The sequence below is a fragment of the Dysidea avara genome, chromosome 13 (genome assembly GCF_963678975.1).
Source record: "Dysidea avara chromosome 13, odDysAvar1.4, whole genome shotgun sequence".
NCBI classification, from domain to species: Eukaryota; Metazoa; Porifera; class Demospongiae; order Dictyoceratida; family Dysideidae; genus Dysidea; species Dysidea avara.
This window is the reverse complement of record NC_089284.1, coordinates 668,616-685,682: the sequence shown is the minus strand read 5'-3', so window position 1 is coordinate 685,682 and position 17,067 is coordinate 668,616. Positions and strand designations below refer to the sequence as shown.

The 17,067-nt window shown below is 37.3% G+C and overlaps 1 protein-coding gene across 1 annotated transcript in view; it reads right to left on the bottom strand.

Moving 5' to 3' along the window:
- Positions 1–17,067, bottom strand: part of LOC136243375 (uncharacterized) — a 31,358-nt gene that overhangs the window by 7,681 nt on the left and 6,610 nt on the right. Inside the window, exons 13-23 of the mRNA XM_066034892.1 lie at positions 13,597–13,677; positions 9,690–9,731; positions 8,832–8,870; positions 7,416–7,445; positions 6,342–6,383; positions 5,854–5,886; positions 5,692–5,751; positions 1,653–1,685; positions 1,322–1,351; positions 1,188–1,220; positions 696–734 (exon numbers count right to left, since the gene is read on the bottom strand). Coding sequence (XP_065890964.1) covers positions 696–734; positions 1,188–1,220; positions 1,322–1,351; positions 1,653–1,685; positions 5,692–5,751; positions 5,854–5,886; positions 6,342–6,383; positions 7,416–7,445; positions 8,832–8,870; positions 9,690–9,731; positions 13,597–13,677 — 462 coding nt within the window. The remainder of the gene's footprint in view (positions 1–695; positions 735–1,187; positions 1,221–1,321; positions 1,352–1,652; positions 1,686–5,691; positions 5,752–5,853; positions 5,887–6,341; positions 6,384–7,415; positions 7,446–8,831; positions 8,871–9,689; positions 9,732–13,596; positions 13,678–17,067) is intronic.

The following is a 17,067-nucleotide window of genomic DNA, read 5'->3' as shown; positions in this document are numbered from 1 at the left end:
TAGAAATTGGTACCACTAAAACTATATAGCAATACCACACAATCATAATTAACATTTGTGAACATGCTTTAAATCCACAGTCAATGTTTAGGTACCTTTGTACAAAACTAAAGAAATGTGGTGAATGTAGGTTTGTCTTTTCATGTGCACACTTGTGTGGTATTTATTACTTAGACTCTATTTAGGCTGTTTTGGGTGGGTAATAAATCTCATATACTCCACCTTGTTTTCTAATATACTCCACGCCTTCAGGCACAATATTACATATGTTCAAGATCTACGTTTATCCAATCGCTATGCATTGTTCACGTGCAGTGATTTAACAAGCGCGATTATTTTGTCACGTGAGGATGCATAATTGCCATGGCGCTAGTATTATCGCAAGAAAACCAGCCGCTTTTGCCGAGCCTACAGCAGAAACAGCCGTGGATGAGGTAAGTAATCTGAGTGTAATGTGAAATAGAGTCTAAAGCAGTTACACGGGCACAATGTGGAGTCTATGAAATTTATAAACCCTCAGGCCCTTAGTAGCACCCTCGCTTCGCTCGTGCGCTACAGCCCAGGCCTTCGGGTTTATAAATTTCATAGACTCCACATTGTGCCCGTATAACTATTATTTATACCACAGCCAGTTGAGATCAACCAAATCCTTCATGGCCATGGTATCACATACAGCTACATTTACGCATACATACTTGAGGTACTTGAAGACGATGATCCAGGTGTGGTGGCCCCTACACAGAAGTACATGGATAAGTTAATTTGTAGACAGTACAAGTACATCAGTAAAATATATTACTGCTATGAAATCATAGGAATCAGGGCCGCCCAGAGAAATTAAGGGGCCCAGGGCAAAGAGTTAAAGTGGGGCCCTTGACCCAAGTTGTAATGTGAAGACCATAAACCTGCTGGCAAAGACAATAACTACCCATCACCAACCATATCTCCTTATCTATAAGCTTGCTACACTGCTTCTCTGAAGAATACTGTGACTGCTCTATTAGAGTATTTAGATCTGACTGCTCTATTAGAGTACATCAATCTTTTAATCAGGTATTCAGGGGGGCCCTTTCAGGCTGGGGCCTGGGGCAAAATGCCCCAGTTGCCCCCCCTGTGGGCGGCCCTGATAGGAATACAATATTATTGTGTAAAGATTAGCATATATAATTAAAAATCCTCTTCCTTACCTGGTGTCTTTTTCTGTTGCCTCTTCTTTTTACCTATGGAAAGAACAGTGTACAAGTATATAAAACTATGCTACTTCATACACCGTTCAGTTGCAATAATTCTGTATAAAGTAATTACTAATTCCATTCCTTACCTGACGTTTTTGGTGATGACTTCTTTTTTCCTAGAATAAAATAGAAAGAAAACAGCACATACATTCTGTAAAAATTATGAAAAATTTTGAATATACAGCCTAAAACAATTCAATGTCACCACTTAACACACATCTTAAACTACAGTAAGTAAAGCAAGTAGCTATTTCACTTGGTTTTTAGCTACGTTCTGCCAGCCACATAGCCATACAAATAAAGAACAATACTGATATTATGGTACAAAAATCACAGACAATTTCTTCATTGTATCAATTTTTACAAAAATACAGCACAGGTTTCCATTTGATTATAATTACTAATTCTCCTCCTTACCTGACTTTTTCGCTGGTGACTTTTTTTTTTTTCCTAGAATAAAAATAGAAAGAGCATAAAACAAGTTAATGTAGTGGTACAGTACTTCTTATAGGTCACTGTGTGAATGTTGTGTTCTTCTTTACTGACATCCACATTTTGGTTGCCATCATACAGTACGGTAGTATCATACAGTACAGTAGGTAGTACTGTATATCAGGGATCATTCAGAACTGGGTTTTCCAGCCAAAAATATCATCCTTAACATACTAAGTGAGTACTAGCACCCTCAGAATTCTCAGTGTGTGAAGCCTCCTATCGCCTCCCTTCCTCCCACCTTACTCCACCGTAACAACATAGTATGAGGCACCACACTGATCAAACAAACGAGATAACAAGATTCCGTTGCTTCATTGAATTGGGTGAAAGCTGGGCAGCTGAGGATGTCATTGGGCTGTAGTTACATGTAGTAGACTATGAAAGCTTACCATGCATAATTGAAACCATAAACTGTTTACATAATGTTACTGTTAAGTAAATTTCTAAGCAATGCTATGGCTTGTGAACAACAAAATGCAATCCGATGATGTTATTCAATTAGGTGACACCTTAGTTTTTGTAAGTTAAGTAATAATTCGTTGTTCCATAGAACAATGAGCTTTGCAGTTTCTGCGCCCAATTTCCAGCCCAAATTCCTCAGCCACCCAGCTGTAAGATGACAGGACTGACAGTGATATAACACTACATACAGTACAATAACATATGTATTATAATCTAGTGTTTTTGCACACTTCATTATTATCTTCATTATTATTATATAATAATAATATAGATATATTTATTTATTTTTTTAAATATTTTTATTTATCTTATTTTATTTTTTATGTACTTACTTATATGTATTGTATTAGTTGTGACACAGGATACTATTACAATTAATAATAATAATTAAGGTTAACTGTGCATGAAAACAGGGTGCGATGGAGGTTAAAGTGTTATGTTTTGATGTGAGCCAGATGATTTTAAGGTAGGGTGTGTTTTGCAATGCGGACTGAAGAGGAGTGAGATGGTAAGCTCTTGCTGGTTACCTCTATGAGTGGTGGATGCGGCAACTCCATGAGACTGGTATTACATGAGGCTTCAGTGAAGGAGTTGGTAGGCCATGCAGGTGTAATGTCCTGTGCATAGTTCACTTTTGGGGCTAGCATTTGAAATTTGTCTTGTTTATAACGAGATAGACAGTCATCAATGTCATTATTATTACCTGGTATGTAAGTGATGCAGACATTGATGTTGTATTTAGCAGCACAAAAATACAGTAAATGAACCAAGCCCATGGTCTCGCTTGCACCGGTGGTACCTGATTTCCATATACTGACTACAGCTTGGTTATCGCAGTGAAACAAGATCTTTTGCTTGCACCAATATGATCCCCAGGTGTGCACTGCTACAACAATTGCAAATAGTTCCTTCCACATGATGTCCATTGTCATTTGTGCTTTCAACTGACATCCACATTTTGGTTGCCATCATACAGTACGGTAGTATCATACAGTACAGTAGGTAGTACTGTATATCAGGGATCATTCAGAACTGGGTTTTCCAGCCAAAAATATCATCCTAAAACCAGCCTCAATTTCCCTTCATGACAACTTGGCAGTATTGGTTAGGCACAGTCAAGCCCACAATATCTTCAGACCAACCCAAAACCCTTCCTAAAAGTTTCTATGAAATTTTAAAAATTTTATATTTAACAGAATTTTATTCTGACTAACCAACTACTTTACTAACTAAATGATGCCTTCAGTCAACAATGGATATAGTTATAGGCTTGATTTCTTTACTATTCAATGTTGCTTCGTCCCAAGATGCACCTATTCTTCAACCGCAGTACGTACAATACCTGCATGATGGACTTGCCTTTGTCCTCCTTTGTGTTCCAGTTCTTTTTGCTGACCACATATGGTATTGGTGTGGTTTTCCTGTGGCTGTGTTGGTATCTTGATTGTATTTTCCATAGCAATTAGACTGTTTGCAGAGATGCTTTTCATACGCACTGTTCTTTATTTGTAACATTGTGGTTTGGACTGAAATAGGTGACGGCAAAGTGTAATGGCCACTGTTCAATCTATATTCTCCAGTTGTCAAATCACCTTGTATTTCACTCTGTTGTTTTCTTGTTGTATAATTATTTTTGTATGTGTCTTATCCATTGTAATTGTCAACTTGTTCTCATGTGACAAGGAAAATTAAGAATTTAAATTCAATCAGGCATCATAGCAAAAAAGGTAGGGAAACAAGGGAGGTCGCCTACACCTGCAGATACTCTAGTGGACACTAATTCAGTCTACCTTTCCCTTATATTCGTACAAATATTATGACTAGTGAACCCGCACATACTGCATCAAAAGAAAGGAAGATTTTTGACCGAATGCATGTCCCAAATATCAATTACTGACTCCAAAGTGAAGTGACTATTATGCTTCATTTTCCGCTATGTTCAGCCTGTTACACAGCACTACAAACGAAGCACAGGTAGGAGAAGCATCTCTGCAATCAATCTAGTCACCATGAATAATAGATGTTTTGTACACCCAAACTATCAATTACTAACTCGAAAGTAAAAGTGGCCATTACACTTTGCTTTCAGTTATGTTTGACCCATTTCACAGCACTACAAATGAAGAACAGTAGGAGAAACGATTCAACCTGAAATCAATCCAGTCACCATGGAAATACAGATGATCATTATAAGGAAGCCATCATTCTACTATCAATCAACACCTTTGGCTGTCAGAAAAAAGAAAGGAGGACAAAGGTAAGCCCATGATGCATGCATTGTACATACGGAAATATACAAAAGGCACATCTTGGGACTGTTATCTAGCTGTCTCAGCCGTTATCTGGTTACACCCGTCTGAAGGCATCAGGCAGGCAGTTAGTCAGTCAGAAGAAAATTCCATTCAATACAATCTATTGGAAACATTTAGGGCTGAACTGAAGACACTTTTGGGCTTGGTTAGACGTAACCAATACTGCCAAGGCAGTAGGATGGTATTGTAAAGCTGACAGCTTTGGCCAGAAAACCCAAACCTCTTATTGTACTGTATGATTAATAAGAATATCACGTATAATTTAGAAGATGTAGCGGTATACAAGTTCATATATGGAGACATGCAGACATGGTTTTTGCAAAACAATTTCAATAAACCAGGTGCATGCCCACTGCTGCCCATCAGCATGTTCCTGGTTTAACCTTTACAAATTTCAATTTGAAATAGGGATCATAGAACAATGAAGAGTAATGAAATGAAGGATGTCAAAATAAGGCTGGAATCCAGAGATTTTGAGTGGTCAAGCCATCCATGGACTGCAGTAGTGCCTTTTATTGAGCTGATGTGATATTCAGATCATGTGATACTCAACTGAATGTGATAAGCACACACAGAATGCCAAGCTAAGAGGTCTGGGGACGTGCTGCCCCAGGGAAATTTTTGAAAATAAGATGACCTGAAATGGCATCAGAAAGCTATTTTAAAGCCTCTTCTCTTCTCCTTTGTTAATATCAAGAATATATGCCGGTAATTTTGTATTACAGTACCAATGAATTCAATTTCTTATCTAATTTTAGTTCAAATTTCAGTGAAAGCTTAGTTGAGATACAGAAGCCATTGAGATTGTAAGATCAATTAGCCCCAATGTAGTACCATGCAGATGACTCACTGGAACTTTTGAGTGATAGATGTAATGGCTTAGACTAAGTAGAACAGTGCCTATATTCTATACTGAATGCTCTGTTAGAGTATTGTGATGACTGTTCTATTAGAGTATCTTGATCTTTTTACAAATTCAAGTAACTGAAAAATGGTTTAGCCAATGCCGGACTGGCCGCACCTTGGGCTCCAGCTCTGCATCAAAATGCATGCCCAGACCATCAGTTACTAAAAAGTGAAGTGGTTGTTATGCTTCATTCTGTATGTTCATCACATACAGTAGTACTGCAAACTAGCATGCTTACTAACAATGCACAAGATAAGCATGTACACCATGTATTACTAACCATTATCCTCTTCATCAGTGGAATCGACGATCCTTGCCCCCCTACATCTCTTTCTGCTTCCTATGAAATAGAAAGAATAGATAATACAAAATAATTACAGTATTTTTTTAGACAAGGTGTGTGCATGTAACTTTTTATATAGACACATTTACACATACGTACTTGAGGTTGATGTTTGTGGTTGGCTGGTGGACTCTACACAAAGGTATGATACAATAATTAATAGACAGTACATAAAACATCTTATAAACAGTTTTATGACTAGTGATGTGGCAATTACATTGACATAATTAGGAATCTATTTTGTAGCAATTATAACAATAAGAATATCTACAATCTGCATATTGAGCTACTCTAACAGACCAGTAAACAATTCTAATAGAACAGTCACACCTTTAATAAAGCAGTCACATAGAACCTCTAATGGTAAACAGCAAGAATAACTACTTTTGTTTTTTGGCACTGGCATCAGTGCATTTTCATATCAATTATTTGTTATTGTAAGACATTTACACCTTCTTACATTGTATCTTGTTGCACTGAAAAATGCCTTTACATAACAATAACAAATAGCATAAAGAAATAGTACAGTCACTACTCTAATAGAGCAGTTGTTCTAGGTATACACTGCATTACAAAGAATTACATACCAGTAGTTGGGATGCTGGTGGCCACAGATGGTGACTGACCACCTAGTAAACAAACCATGATCATTTTATTAAATACATTTATAACTAAATGTACCACTGTGCATGGGCAGTGCAGTTCAAAGGCACCGTGAGTGCTATAATTCGTATATAGCACTGCTGCACTAACCGCAGCGAGTGCATTATAACTTATAATGCACTGACTGCAGTGCAATATATTTATATTGCACTGGCTGCGGTTTTGCACAAGTGCTGGCAGCCTAGGCTGCTACAACACCTCACCTAATAGGTGGCAAGATGCTACACTGTTTAATCAAATTCTTATATAACCTAACATGCGTAATTCTATTGTGAGGCCATACAGAAAACGTCACTATACCCTATACATGCAATTTAAAGCAGCCAATGGCAATCAAAGAGGCAAACACGGCAGGTAAAACTCTATTTACAAATATTTAAATGTAGTTACATACCTTACTAGTTTGATCGAAACTTCCACCTTGACAAATCGCTTTTTAAAATAATGTTATTCTAATTGAAACTCACCATAACAATCGAATGTGGCATTGCCATGTGATTGTATGGTCAAGGCCATGCTTGATACGTAATAATTTGTTAGTTTTAGAGTGCCACAATTGATATCAGTATTCTACCTTATAAAAGAAATGTAGCTGGAGCGTCGGATTTTTCTACCTATTAGGTGAGAGGTACATAACAGTTATACAACGTGCACTTGTGCTCTGCCTGTATAAACGCACTCGTGCCCGTTGTTGATTGATCTCATCCAAGTACAATAGCAAACAGAATATTTTGATGGTGCACTCTCCCATTACAGAAAGAGTGCATGCTGTAGTGTTTGGTGCCCGCTAAAAAAGTCTCAAAGATCTCAAGCTTGTATTACTATGTGACTGGATTTGGGAAATGTTCCAAATAACATATTATAAGTTTTGAGATAAACAGTTATAAAGAATTCAAGGCAGCATAATAGCAAGAACATGTACACAAGGTGCATCACTCTGTTGTCCATTAAAACGTACACACTAGTATTGTATGCATACAAATTAATGAGTAGCATACCAGAGTTGCTTGGATCTTGTAGAGGATGTTCTAGTTAAATAAAACATGATTACACGTAAAAAAATATGCACAAATTACTGAACTACTGTACAATAACAAATATTAGTGAAATTAATATTTTTGCTATTTGCTATATGTGACAGGGTTTGACAAAACCCGGCTTCCACGCACAAAGCTTTGTTAGGAGATGTGGCGATTTTAAGTAGACATTGTGTAGTAACATCCCAGTGTCTAGAGCTGTGTGAATAAAATTTGCACCAATTATTCATCTATTTAATAGTTATCACTGTGTGGGTGTATAAGTTTCTGATACCCAAAATATGCCCTGTTTTGGACGGCTTTTTTTGAGTGGGTAATAATATCACAGGTGGTAGTAATAGGGGTGGAGGGTGGGCTTAATATAGGAGTATAAATGAAACAAGAAGACGAATGGAATCCAGAGGCCACTTTTGGGCCCTCCATAGCCCTCCACGGCCCTCAAATCACTCCAAATTGATTGAGAACACCAATGGCGAGCTCTCTGTGAAGTCCCAGCTCACTACACACCATTACAACAAAGCCGTGGCCATTTAATGATGCCAGTCTTCCACTCATGGCTTTGACAGGGTCAGATGAAAGCTGCTGCAGAAACCAGACTTGGCAGTCCTGAAGGAAATGCAGAGTGGAATATGATAGTGTATTAGACCAGCAATCCATTTCTGGTAAAAATGTTAAGTTTGAATTTTTGTGTGTGTGAAATCCGGTCACATATAAAGAATGCAGTTGGCGAGATTTTAAATTGATGAAATTCTCACTGTCTTTGATAACATAAATCAGCACTCCACAGTTAGTTACACAAAAGGTTTTAGGAGTTGTAAACTGACAGAAAGATGAAGCATGAATGCTGCACAAATCCCTCTTGTGTTAAAATATCTGTCACAATACATGCATCAGCATACTTAGTCATTTTCACAGTTGAAACTATGGGTTGGGTCATTTGGGTCTGCGGATCGTGTGTGTAACAGATCAACTAGTTTGTGTGGAAGTCCAGCTGCAGCACAATCTCTTTTGTGAGCCATGCCCACTTATCGGGATCACGTGTTTCTGTCCACTACTGTTGCTTGCAAGCTTATTTGGAGCCATGTCCACTAACGGAGAACGAGATCTAGTCTAGTTTTGCAGAAGGAAGTTTCTGCTTTGAGCCACACCCACTTACATACATGGAACCGTGCTAATTGATTAGTAAGGTGCACTTAAATACACCTGTATGTAAGTGTCCATAAAGCCACACTTGGCTTGTCAAAACTGACATCAATAACTTCTTCACTACAAGGTATAAGTAATTTTAAACTTGGTGGTTTGGTGACAATTTGTCATTACACCAAATTTAGTTCTTTGCCAAAATTTATTGTTATATAGTACAAGGAAATTACTCACCAATTACTGGGGATATTTCTTCACTCAGTGCTTGGTTGTCTAATGGAAAATCAACATTAGATTATAAATAGACAAGCAATGATAATTCTAATTAATAATTATATAACTCTTAATTACTTCTGAACGTGAAACTACATGCAATGCATATTAGAGGCAGATCACCAGCTTTCTGTTACTATGCTAGGTTACTCTTATACTTGAAATCAAACCTTATTTCATGCACTACAATCATTTTCACAACACTAGAGCACTTTTGATACAAAGTGATAAATGATAGACGTCATCTCCGCCAGAACTTGATGGTGTGTGTTATTTATGATACAGACATCCATCACATTCACTCCTTTGATATTACAGTATTTGGTGGGGCTCACATGAACACACAAACTGACTATATACTAATATATCACCATGTTTATGCACTAGCCAATTTCCCTAAAATTGTGTCCAACCACACACTGTGCTGGTTGATAGGTCCTCTCATTGGTGATTGTACTTGGTTGGATGTGCTCTGTGTCTAGAAAATTTGACTAGTCAATTGGTATTTGGTTTGTACAAGATACCTTTTGATTATGGGGCATTAGTTTAAGCATAATACATATGTCAATTAATGCTCAAACATATGGAGCATGTGATGACAATTTTAAATGACATACAATGAGACCTGTGTATTAAGGGCACGTTTGAACTGACCAAAGTGTCCTGATTATCAAAGTGTCCTGATTATCAAGGTGTCCTGATTATCAAGGTGCCCTGATTTTCCAAGTTAGCTTTTGTACTAAGTGAATATCCAAATTATGCAGGTGTATTAATTTTTCAAATGCGCTCTTTGCTTTGCATAACATTTCAGAAACTTACCAGTAGCACTGAGTGACTGTGGTTGTTGAGTAGTTGGTGATACTAAAACAAACAATAAACATTATGTTCCAACAGTAAATTCAAGCTGTATAAAGATATACAGTACTAATGGACATTAAGCCTCTATTTTAGTCACGGTAAATAAGAAAGGCCACCTCCTACAGCATAAGATATAGTAGTGGACATCTAATTCCTAATTCAGTCTGAAATAGGGATGAAGTGTCCACTAGTATATCCTCAGGTATAGGTGCATCACCTCCATTACCTCGCTGCTTATTTCCCTGATCCTAGTGTACTTGTTTATTTACTGTTGTCACATTATTATAGGTGGTTTTTGCACTTTGTTTTCAGCTATGTTCAGCCCATTACACAGTGTTACACAAACAGAGCACATACGATATAGTTATCTGCAATCAATCCAGTTACAACAGAAAACTCGGACAAATTCTGTAGAGGGAAACCATCCGCAGCACTACTGCAAATAGACACCTTGTGCTATCAGCAAAGATAAATGGGACACAAAGGAGACACAGGTAAGTCCATGAAGTATGTATTGTATGTACTGAAGTATGTCAACAGGCTGAGGAAACATCAAATAGTAAAACAATCAAGTCCATAGTCTTAGCCATTAAAGAGATACATTTGTCTGAAGGCATTAGTCAGTAAATCACAAGAAATCCACTGATTAGAAGTGTCAAACAATCAAGCCTGTAGTATTAGCCTTTATGGAGTTACACTTGCCTGAAGGCATCAGTCAGTAAGTCACAAGAAAATTCCACTGAGTATGCAAAGTTATTAAAATATGCACATACTTGTGGATCATGAGTTGATTGTTGATGGTGTTGGATGTGAAAACAAACTAAATTACATACTTGTGAGAAGTTTGTATTAGTACAAGTACACAAAATTTTTTGGAATTTTCAGTTATGTCCAGCTTCCTACCTGGAATGTTCAACTAAAGTAGGGACCATAGTACATTGATAAAAAGTACTGAAACAAGCTGGAATGGTGTGTGACAATAAATCACAGTAAAACAATAAGAAGTGTTAAGCCATTACATGCTACTGCCAAATTGACACTTTCTGTTGTCAGCAAAGATGAATGGGACACAAAGGAGGACACTGGTAAGTCCATGAAGAATACATTGTACATACTGCAGCATGCCGAAAGGCACCTGTCAAGCCGAAGTGACATCGAACAGTGAAAACATCAAGCCCATAGCCTTAGCCATTATCGAGTTACACTTGTCTGAAGGAATCAGTCAATTGCTTAGTCAGTCAGTCACTAGAAAATTCTGTTAAATTATTTATTTTATTTTTTAATTGTAGCAATTTGTTGAAAGCATTTCAGGTCGATCTCAAGGCTTGTTAGGGCTTAGTTTTTCCCAACCAATACTGTCTCATTGTCGTGTGGGGAAAATGAGGCTGGATTTTGGGTGATTTTTTTCATGGGTCACACCTACTCCTTTGTGGTCCCTAGACTCCCTACCATACAGCACTATCATACTGTATGATAAGATACTGTACAAAGGTAAAACAGACTGGATGAGCTACCTAGTAAATTGTGCCCTAAAACTTTACTGCTATGAGTCTGCATCAATTTTTCATTACCAAGAAATTTAGAAGTACCATTTGAATAGATGGTTACCTTGATACTCTTAATGCTACACAGCATATACAGTTCTTGCATTATACCAGGTATGTTACAAGGCCAATTTTGGAAATTATTGGACAGCCTAAAAATTGCCAATTTTGGCTACTTCTTGCAAACAAAAGTTACCACTTTTGGCAACTTTATAAAGCAGTGTAATGCAAAGCTATAGGACTGCTAAGAATTTGCCAGTTTTGGCAAGTTTTGGTAACTAAGTTTTTTATATCTAATTTTGGCAACTTTTGGAAACCATCAAAAAGTTGCCAAGCCTGAAACTGCTGATGGTTTCCAAATTTGGCAGTTTAAAATGGTGCTCAAAACTACCAATTCTGGCAATAAATGTACTCTTTTTTATGACGACCAATGAATAAATCAATTGTGGGATCTAGTTTGCAAAAATGGCAAAATTTGATGCCCACTATTGGACTGTTCATGCATACTAAAATTATCACTTCTGGCAATTTCTTGCAAATAAAAGTTTCCACATTTGGCAACTTTTAAAGGTTGCAAAACTATTGTATTGCTTACAAATTGCCAGTTTCGGCAATTTTCTGAGGTTTCACTTTAAGCTACTTTTGGAAGCAAGCCAAAAGTTGCCCCAAAACTGAAAATTATAGTCCAAATTTGGTAGCTTGAACATCCACAAACTGTGCTTGTACCTATCCATTTTGTATTCCGACAATACAACTCAATTTTAACTAAGAAAATTGAGAACTTGGACTTAATTGGCAACTGGATTAGCAGATTTTGTGATCTAGTTCACCAAAAAGATGGTGAAAGGTTTGACTCAATATTGCCAAATTTGGCAGCAAAATATACATAACACAAATTTAGAATACCCTATTCTGCATTATAATTATTGTAGTTTATGCCTGCTGGCTCAATGTATATCTAAACCGTACGATATATATGGTGATTACTGTTGCAACGCACTGTTCTACAATTTACGTATCTTTAAGATTCAACAGAAATATTATTTATAACTACAGTTGATGTACATTTTCCAAACAGAATTATAATTAATGTTGTCCATATCTAATGCATTTTTTAATGGTCCTCTTACATTTACGTTTGGCCAATGGTGTGAAAGCCTCTTGAGGGACCTCTAGTTAAGTTAGCAGCTTTGTGAACTTTAACACTGTAATGCTCACTTTCATGCTTAATACCAGTAAACTGTAAGTGTCAAAGTTTCCAAAACTGGCAACTTTTAGACTGTTGTTATAATTGCCAAAAAACAGCAGCTACTGCACACGCTTTTATAAAATTGCCATTTTTGGCAATTCTAAGAATTTGTCACACAAAATTACCAATTGTGGATAACCGAATCCCACAATCAAATTCTCTATCATCTTTTATAAAAGAAAGTACATTTATTGCCAAGTTTGGATACTTTGAGCGTCATTTGTGGTTGCTCAAAGAAACACAAAAGTTGCCAATATTGGCAACTTTTGGGTTGCCTGAAGTTGCCAATATAGTCAACTTTGGATGGCCTGAAGTTGCCAATATTGGCAACTTTGGGTTGCCGAAGTTGGCAACTTTGGGTGGCCTGAAGTTTGGGTTGCCGAAAGTTGCCAATTTTGGCAACTTTTAGGCTGTCCAATTGTTGCCATAAACAGCTTGTAACATACCTCATTATACTCATGGTGTTGCATGGGCCAGCTTCTTGGGCCACATGACATACTACTGTGTGTCTTGATATATAAAGGGTATATGCCATTGTTTAAGCATATACCACAAATTCCGGTTATTAAGCGCATACAGCTGTTAAGCGCATATTGCTTGTTAAGTGTATATGGAATATTTGTGCTAAACACTTCCTGTTAAGCGCATATAGTTGAAATTGCTTCTGCAAGCTAGTACTATATAGAAAGAACAAGCCAGAAGTGTTACAGTACACTCGATACTTTGCCAGGCAAGTGTCTAGCAGATACTACCACCTACATTAACGCTGCACCTGTATTAACGATAGCTGCACCTGATTTTTCAGGACTGTTGTTTTCTTGACTGTAGTAAGCTAATATACTGAACACTAATACCTAAATTGCTAGAAAAATGTGGTGGGCATGTGTAATACTCTCCTAACAGAAACCTGCTACAATCACTTATTAAGCGCATATGCTTAACAAGCGTAGTGTATTTCTCAAATAATTCCTCCGAAATTATAAGTGCATGCACTCAATAACCAGAGTTTACGGTGTATATATATACTCTAAGAGGACTATAAAGTACATAATCAGGAACTAAAACATACACATACCTGGTGACTGTGTCACTGATCGTGGTGATGGTGGTAATGGTGGTGATGGTGGTGGTGGTGGTGATGGTGGTAGTTGGTCACCTATAGTAGTTGAAAACAAAACAATATCACGCTTGTGAATTTTGTACAGTAGGATACAGACTCTTTAAAATATACACATGCATGTACATACGTACCAGCTGTTGACGAACAAACACACCTGTATTACACATTCACAAGAATTTTGTACAAATGTGACCCACTGAGTGAAAACTGGATGTTTTTTTGCAAAATTCAATTTTTCCTGTATTGAAATGCAATGGGTAAAAAATACGCGTGCTACATTAAAAATTCACACACGCCTTAATCACATTCGTATGCATTGAAATTAAGCTCCAATCAATAAAACCTATATACCACTGGATTTGCTTGTTCATGGAGAGTAAGGAAGTCTAAGTTTCGTGTTGGCACAGCAAAGGATAAGTGAGTTATGGGCGTTTATTTACAATGCATTAAAAACAGCATTCACAGTCATTATTTCTTAGTTGGAATGGCCTTCTTCATTGTCAACTTGTAGAAGTACAGGGAAAGCACTATACCATCACTGATTTACCAGTTTATGGTGAACAGAGTGAGCCAAGTCTCATCTTCATAGTTTGTTTCAATTGTAGGTTATGATGGATTATCTAAGAACCTGTTATTCATTCCAGTATTATTGCTGTACAAATCAAATCTATCACTGCTCCAACTGTCAAACGCTAAAACTCCAACACCATTCATCACAAAAGGCTGAAACTTTGGCTGTGCACTCTTTTGTTACCATAGATTACAGAGATGTAATAAAATGAAATTAGAGGAATATGCAAAAATGGCCAGTTTTTGCTCAGCTGGTCACAAATATTTTTAACCCATTAACAATTACATCACATGGCTTCAACACATGACTACAATTTGATGGCTGCACTTTTTACTGTTGTTATATATCAGTAGCAAGATCAACGGAGAGGTCAAGCACATTATTCACTGTGTTATGGCCAAACATATTGTATCATTTGCAAAGTAGTGCTGACACAAAGATTCAGAACTTTAAGATTTTGCAGCTTGCGAAGGTGGTTTTCCCCTAAAGCTTTGTAACCATATACTGGCGTGTCTAATCTATCAAAAACAGTTATGTGCTTCATAGAAGCATACAACTAACCTCGGTAAATTTTGATTTATTTATGATATCTGCAGTTGTACTACAGCCAGTACTACAGCCATAACGATCATATATGGGTGTATACTCATCAATCTTAAAAATGAAGAGTAGCATTGAAACATGTTAGAGTGTATTATTTGTGGTTCAAATTTCTTTAGCAGTGCTTAGCAACATATTAATGAATTACAAATATGACAAGCTTGTCACTGCATATTATTGTCTTAAGCCAGTAATCTTTGATATTATAGAGCTTCCGTGCTGACTATATATTCACTTCAAAACATTGGTGTTTTGATAACTCGCATACTGCTTGTGACATGTAATTCACACAATTCATATATACACAGGGTTTGCATCAAAAGTGACTTGCGCCACCAAAAATAACGTCCTTAAAAACCAGCTTAGAAACTTCTTACGCGACGAAAATCACCTCTACGGAATAATATTAGTCCATCTAACATGTTAAAAACAAAAAAAACACTTACTGGCGGCCGGATATAGAATTTTTTTAAAATCGTCAAAACTCGAAATTTCGTCTCGCTAACTCACTCACTCACTCACTGACCACAGTCGCAAGCCTAGAGCCCAAAAGAAGCAATGCACGGTCACCATTTTACGCCACAACAGCAAACTCACCGGTGGGATGTGCCTTTTGGGGTTCTGACAAGTGTGCACTGTGTGCGTCTTGTCTTTTCTTTTATCTTCAATCAGGCTGCTTGTATTCTTCATCCAACGAAACCATACCGAGGCGTTAATTTTCCATATCAACACTTTCTTTAAGCAGCATAATAGATGCCACAAAATTATTTAAGGCGCTTAGACTACGCTACTGTACGGCCCCTGACTGTACGAAGGTACCAGTACTCCATGATAGGTAACGAGATCACGCCCATTCTTTATTCTACGTATTATCGATCTATCGATCGACACCATGATGACCACGCCCCTTTTACACTAGCTGTATTTGTGACTACACACCCTCAACTTGGTAGGCTGATTCGAGATACTCTAGTCTAATAATCGATCGAAACCACGATGACCACACCCCTTTTGGGGCAAGCATTTCTTCGCAGGCTGACTAGATATACTCTAATACAGCAGTCACCCTAATAAAACAGTCACATGTTTATAGCTAGCTGTATGCTTCAACAAAAAAACTAAATAAACTAGTTTAATATTATAAATTAAAAAATGAAGTAGGGTTTATAAAAAGTAGTGAAACAAGAGATGAACAATGGTAGCTATTACAGCATAGCTCAGTGGGAAATCCCTACTTTGGCATTGAACACAAAATAATTGTTATACCATGCCAAAGAAGGGATTTAACACCGAGCTGTGCTGTAATAGCTACCATTGGTCATCTCTTGTTTCACTACTTTTTATAGCTTGAAACCCTACTTCATTTTTAAATTTATAATTTCTTCATTTTTAAATTTATAATTTTTAATATACTAGTATAATACATGGTGGCTGCGGATTTGCCTTTTATGTACACTGAATGCCCAAGGGGGCACAACGCCTGAGGCAAGGGTATACATCCATATCAGGCAAACCCGAGCACATTTATAATATGCACATACCAGCACAGCTAGCGGCTGGTGAATATGTTGATTTACCTGGATCGAGGAGGCTTAAAACGGTGCCCTGTATGAAGTAGCCTCTTGGCAGTTCCACCAACTCTGCCAAATGCTCTTCCGCGAAGTGTGCAATCATGCCATTCTCAGTTGTGACATGGTAACCGCAGAGACAGCACAGATACAACCATTCACAAGATTCCTCATGTGATTCAACATGATTGATGAATGGTTGTATCTGCTGGCCTGGGTAATCTATCCCGCAGATTGGGCAATGGAGTGTGGGCTCCCTGGGATAGGCGATGATGATGTTGTGTTCAGAATCTGGGAATGCAAAATAACAGTATACTAAATGCAAACAGAAAATATACAAGCTTCCTAGGCTGGTCAGTGACCATTAGTGCATGAAAAGGTACCTTCATACTAATTGTGTATACAGGAACATATTGATACACAACACAGCAACCACAAGAACTAAAAATGCACTTAGCACTACGGCTTTATACATTAAAATTTCAGCATACTGCATTTAATCAATTTTAATGCTCTAAATGTTTGGTCAGTAAATTATGCACATGCAAGAAAAAATCCCTCCAAAGGAAATATTTTGGATTAATCTTAATAGGGGTATTTTAATTTTCGCTATAAGGATAATTAAGTTAGAACAAACATTACAAGGTTCCCGTGATTAACTGTATTTGCTTCACTAACTTCAGTCAC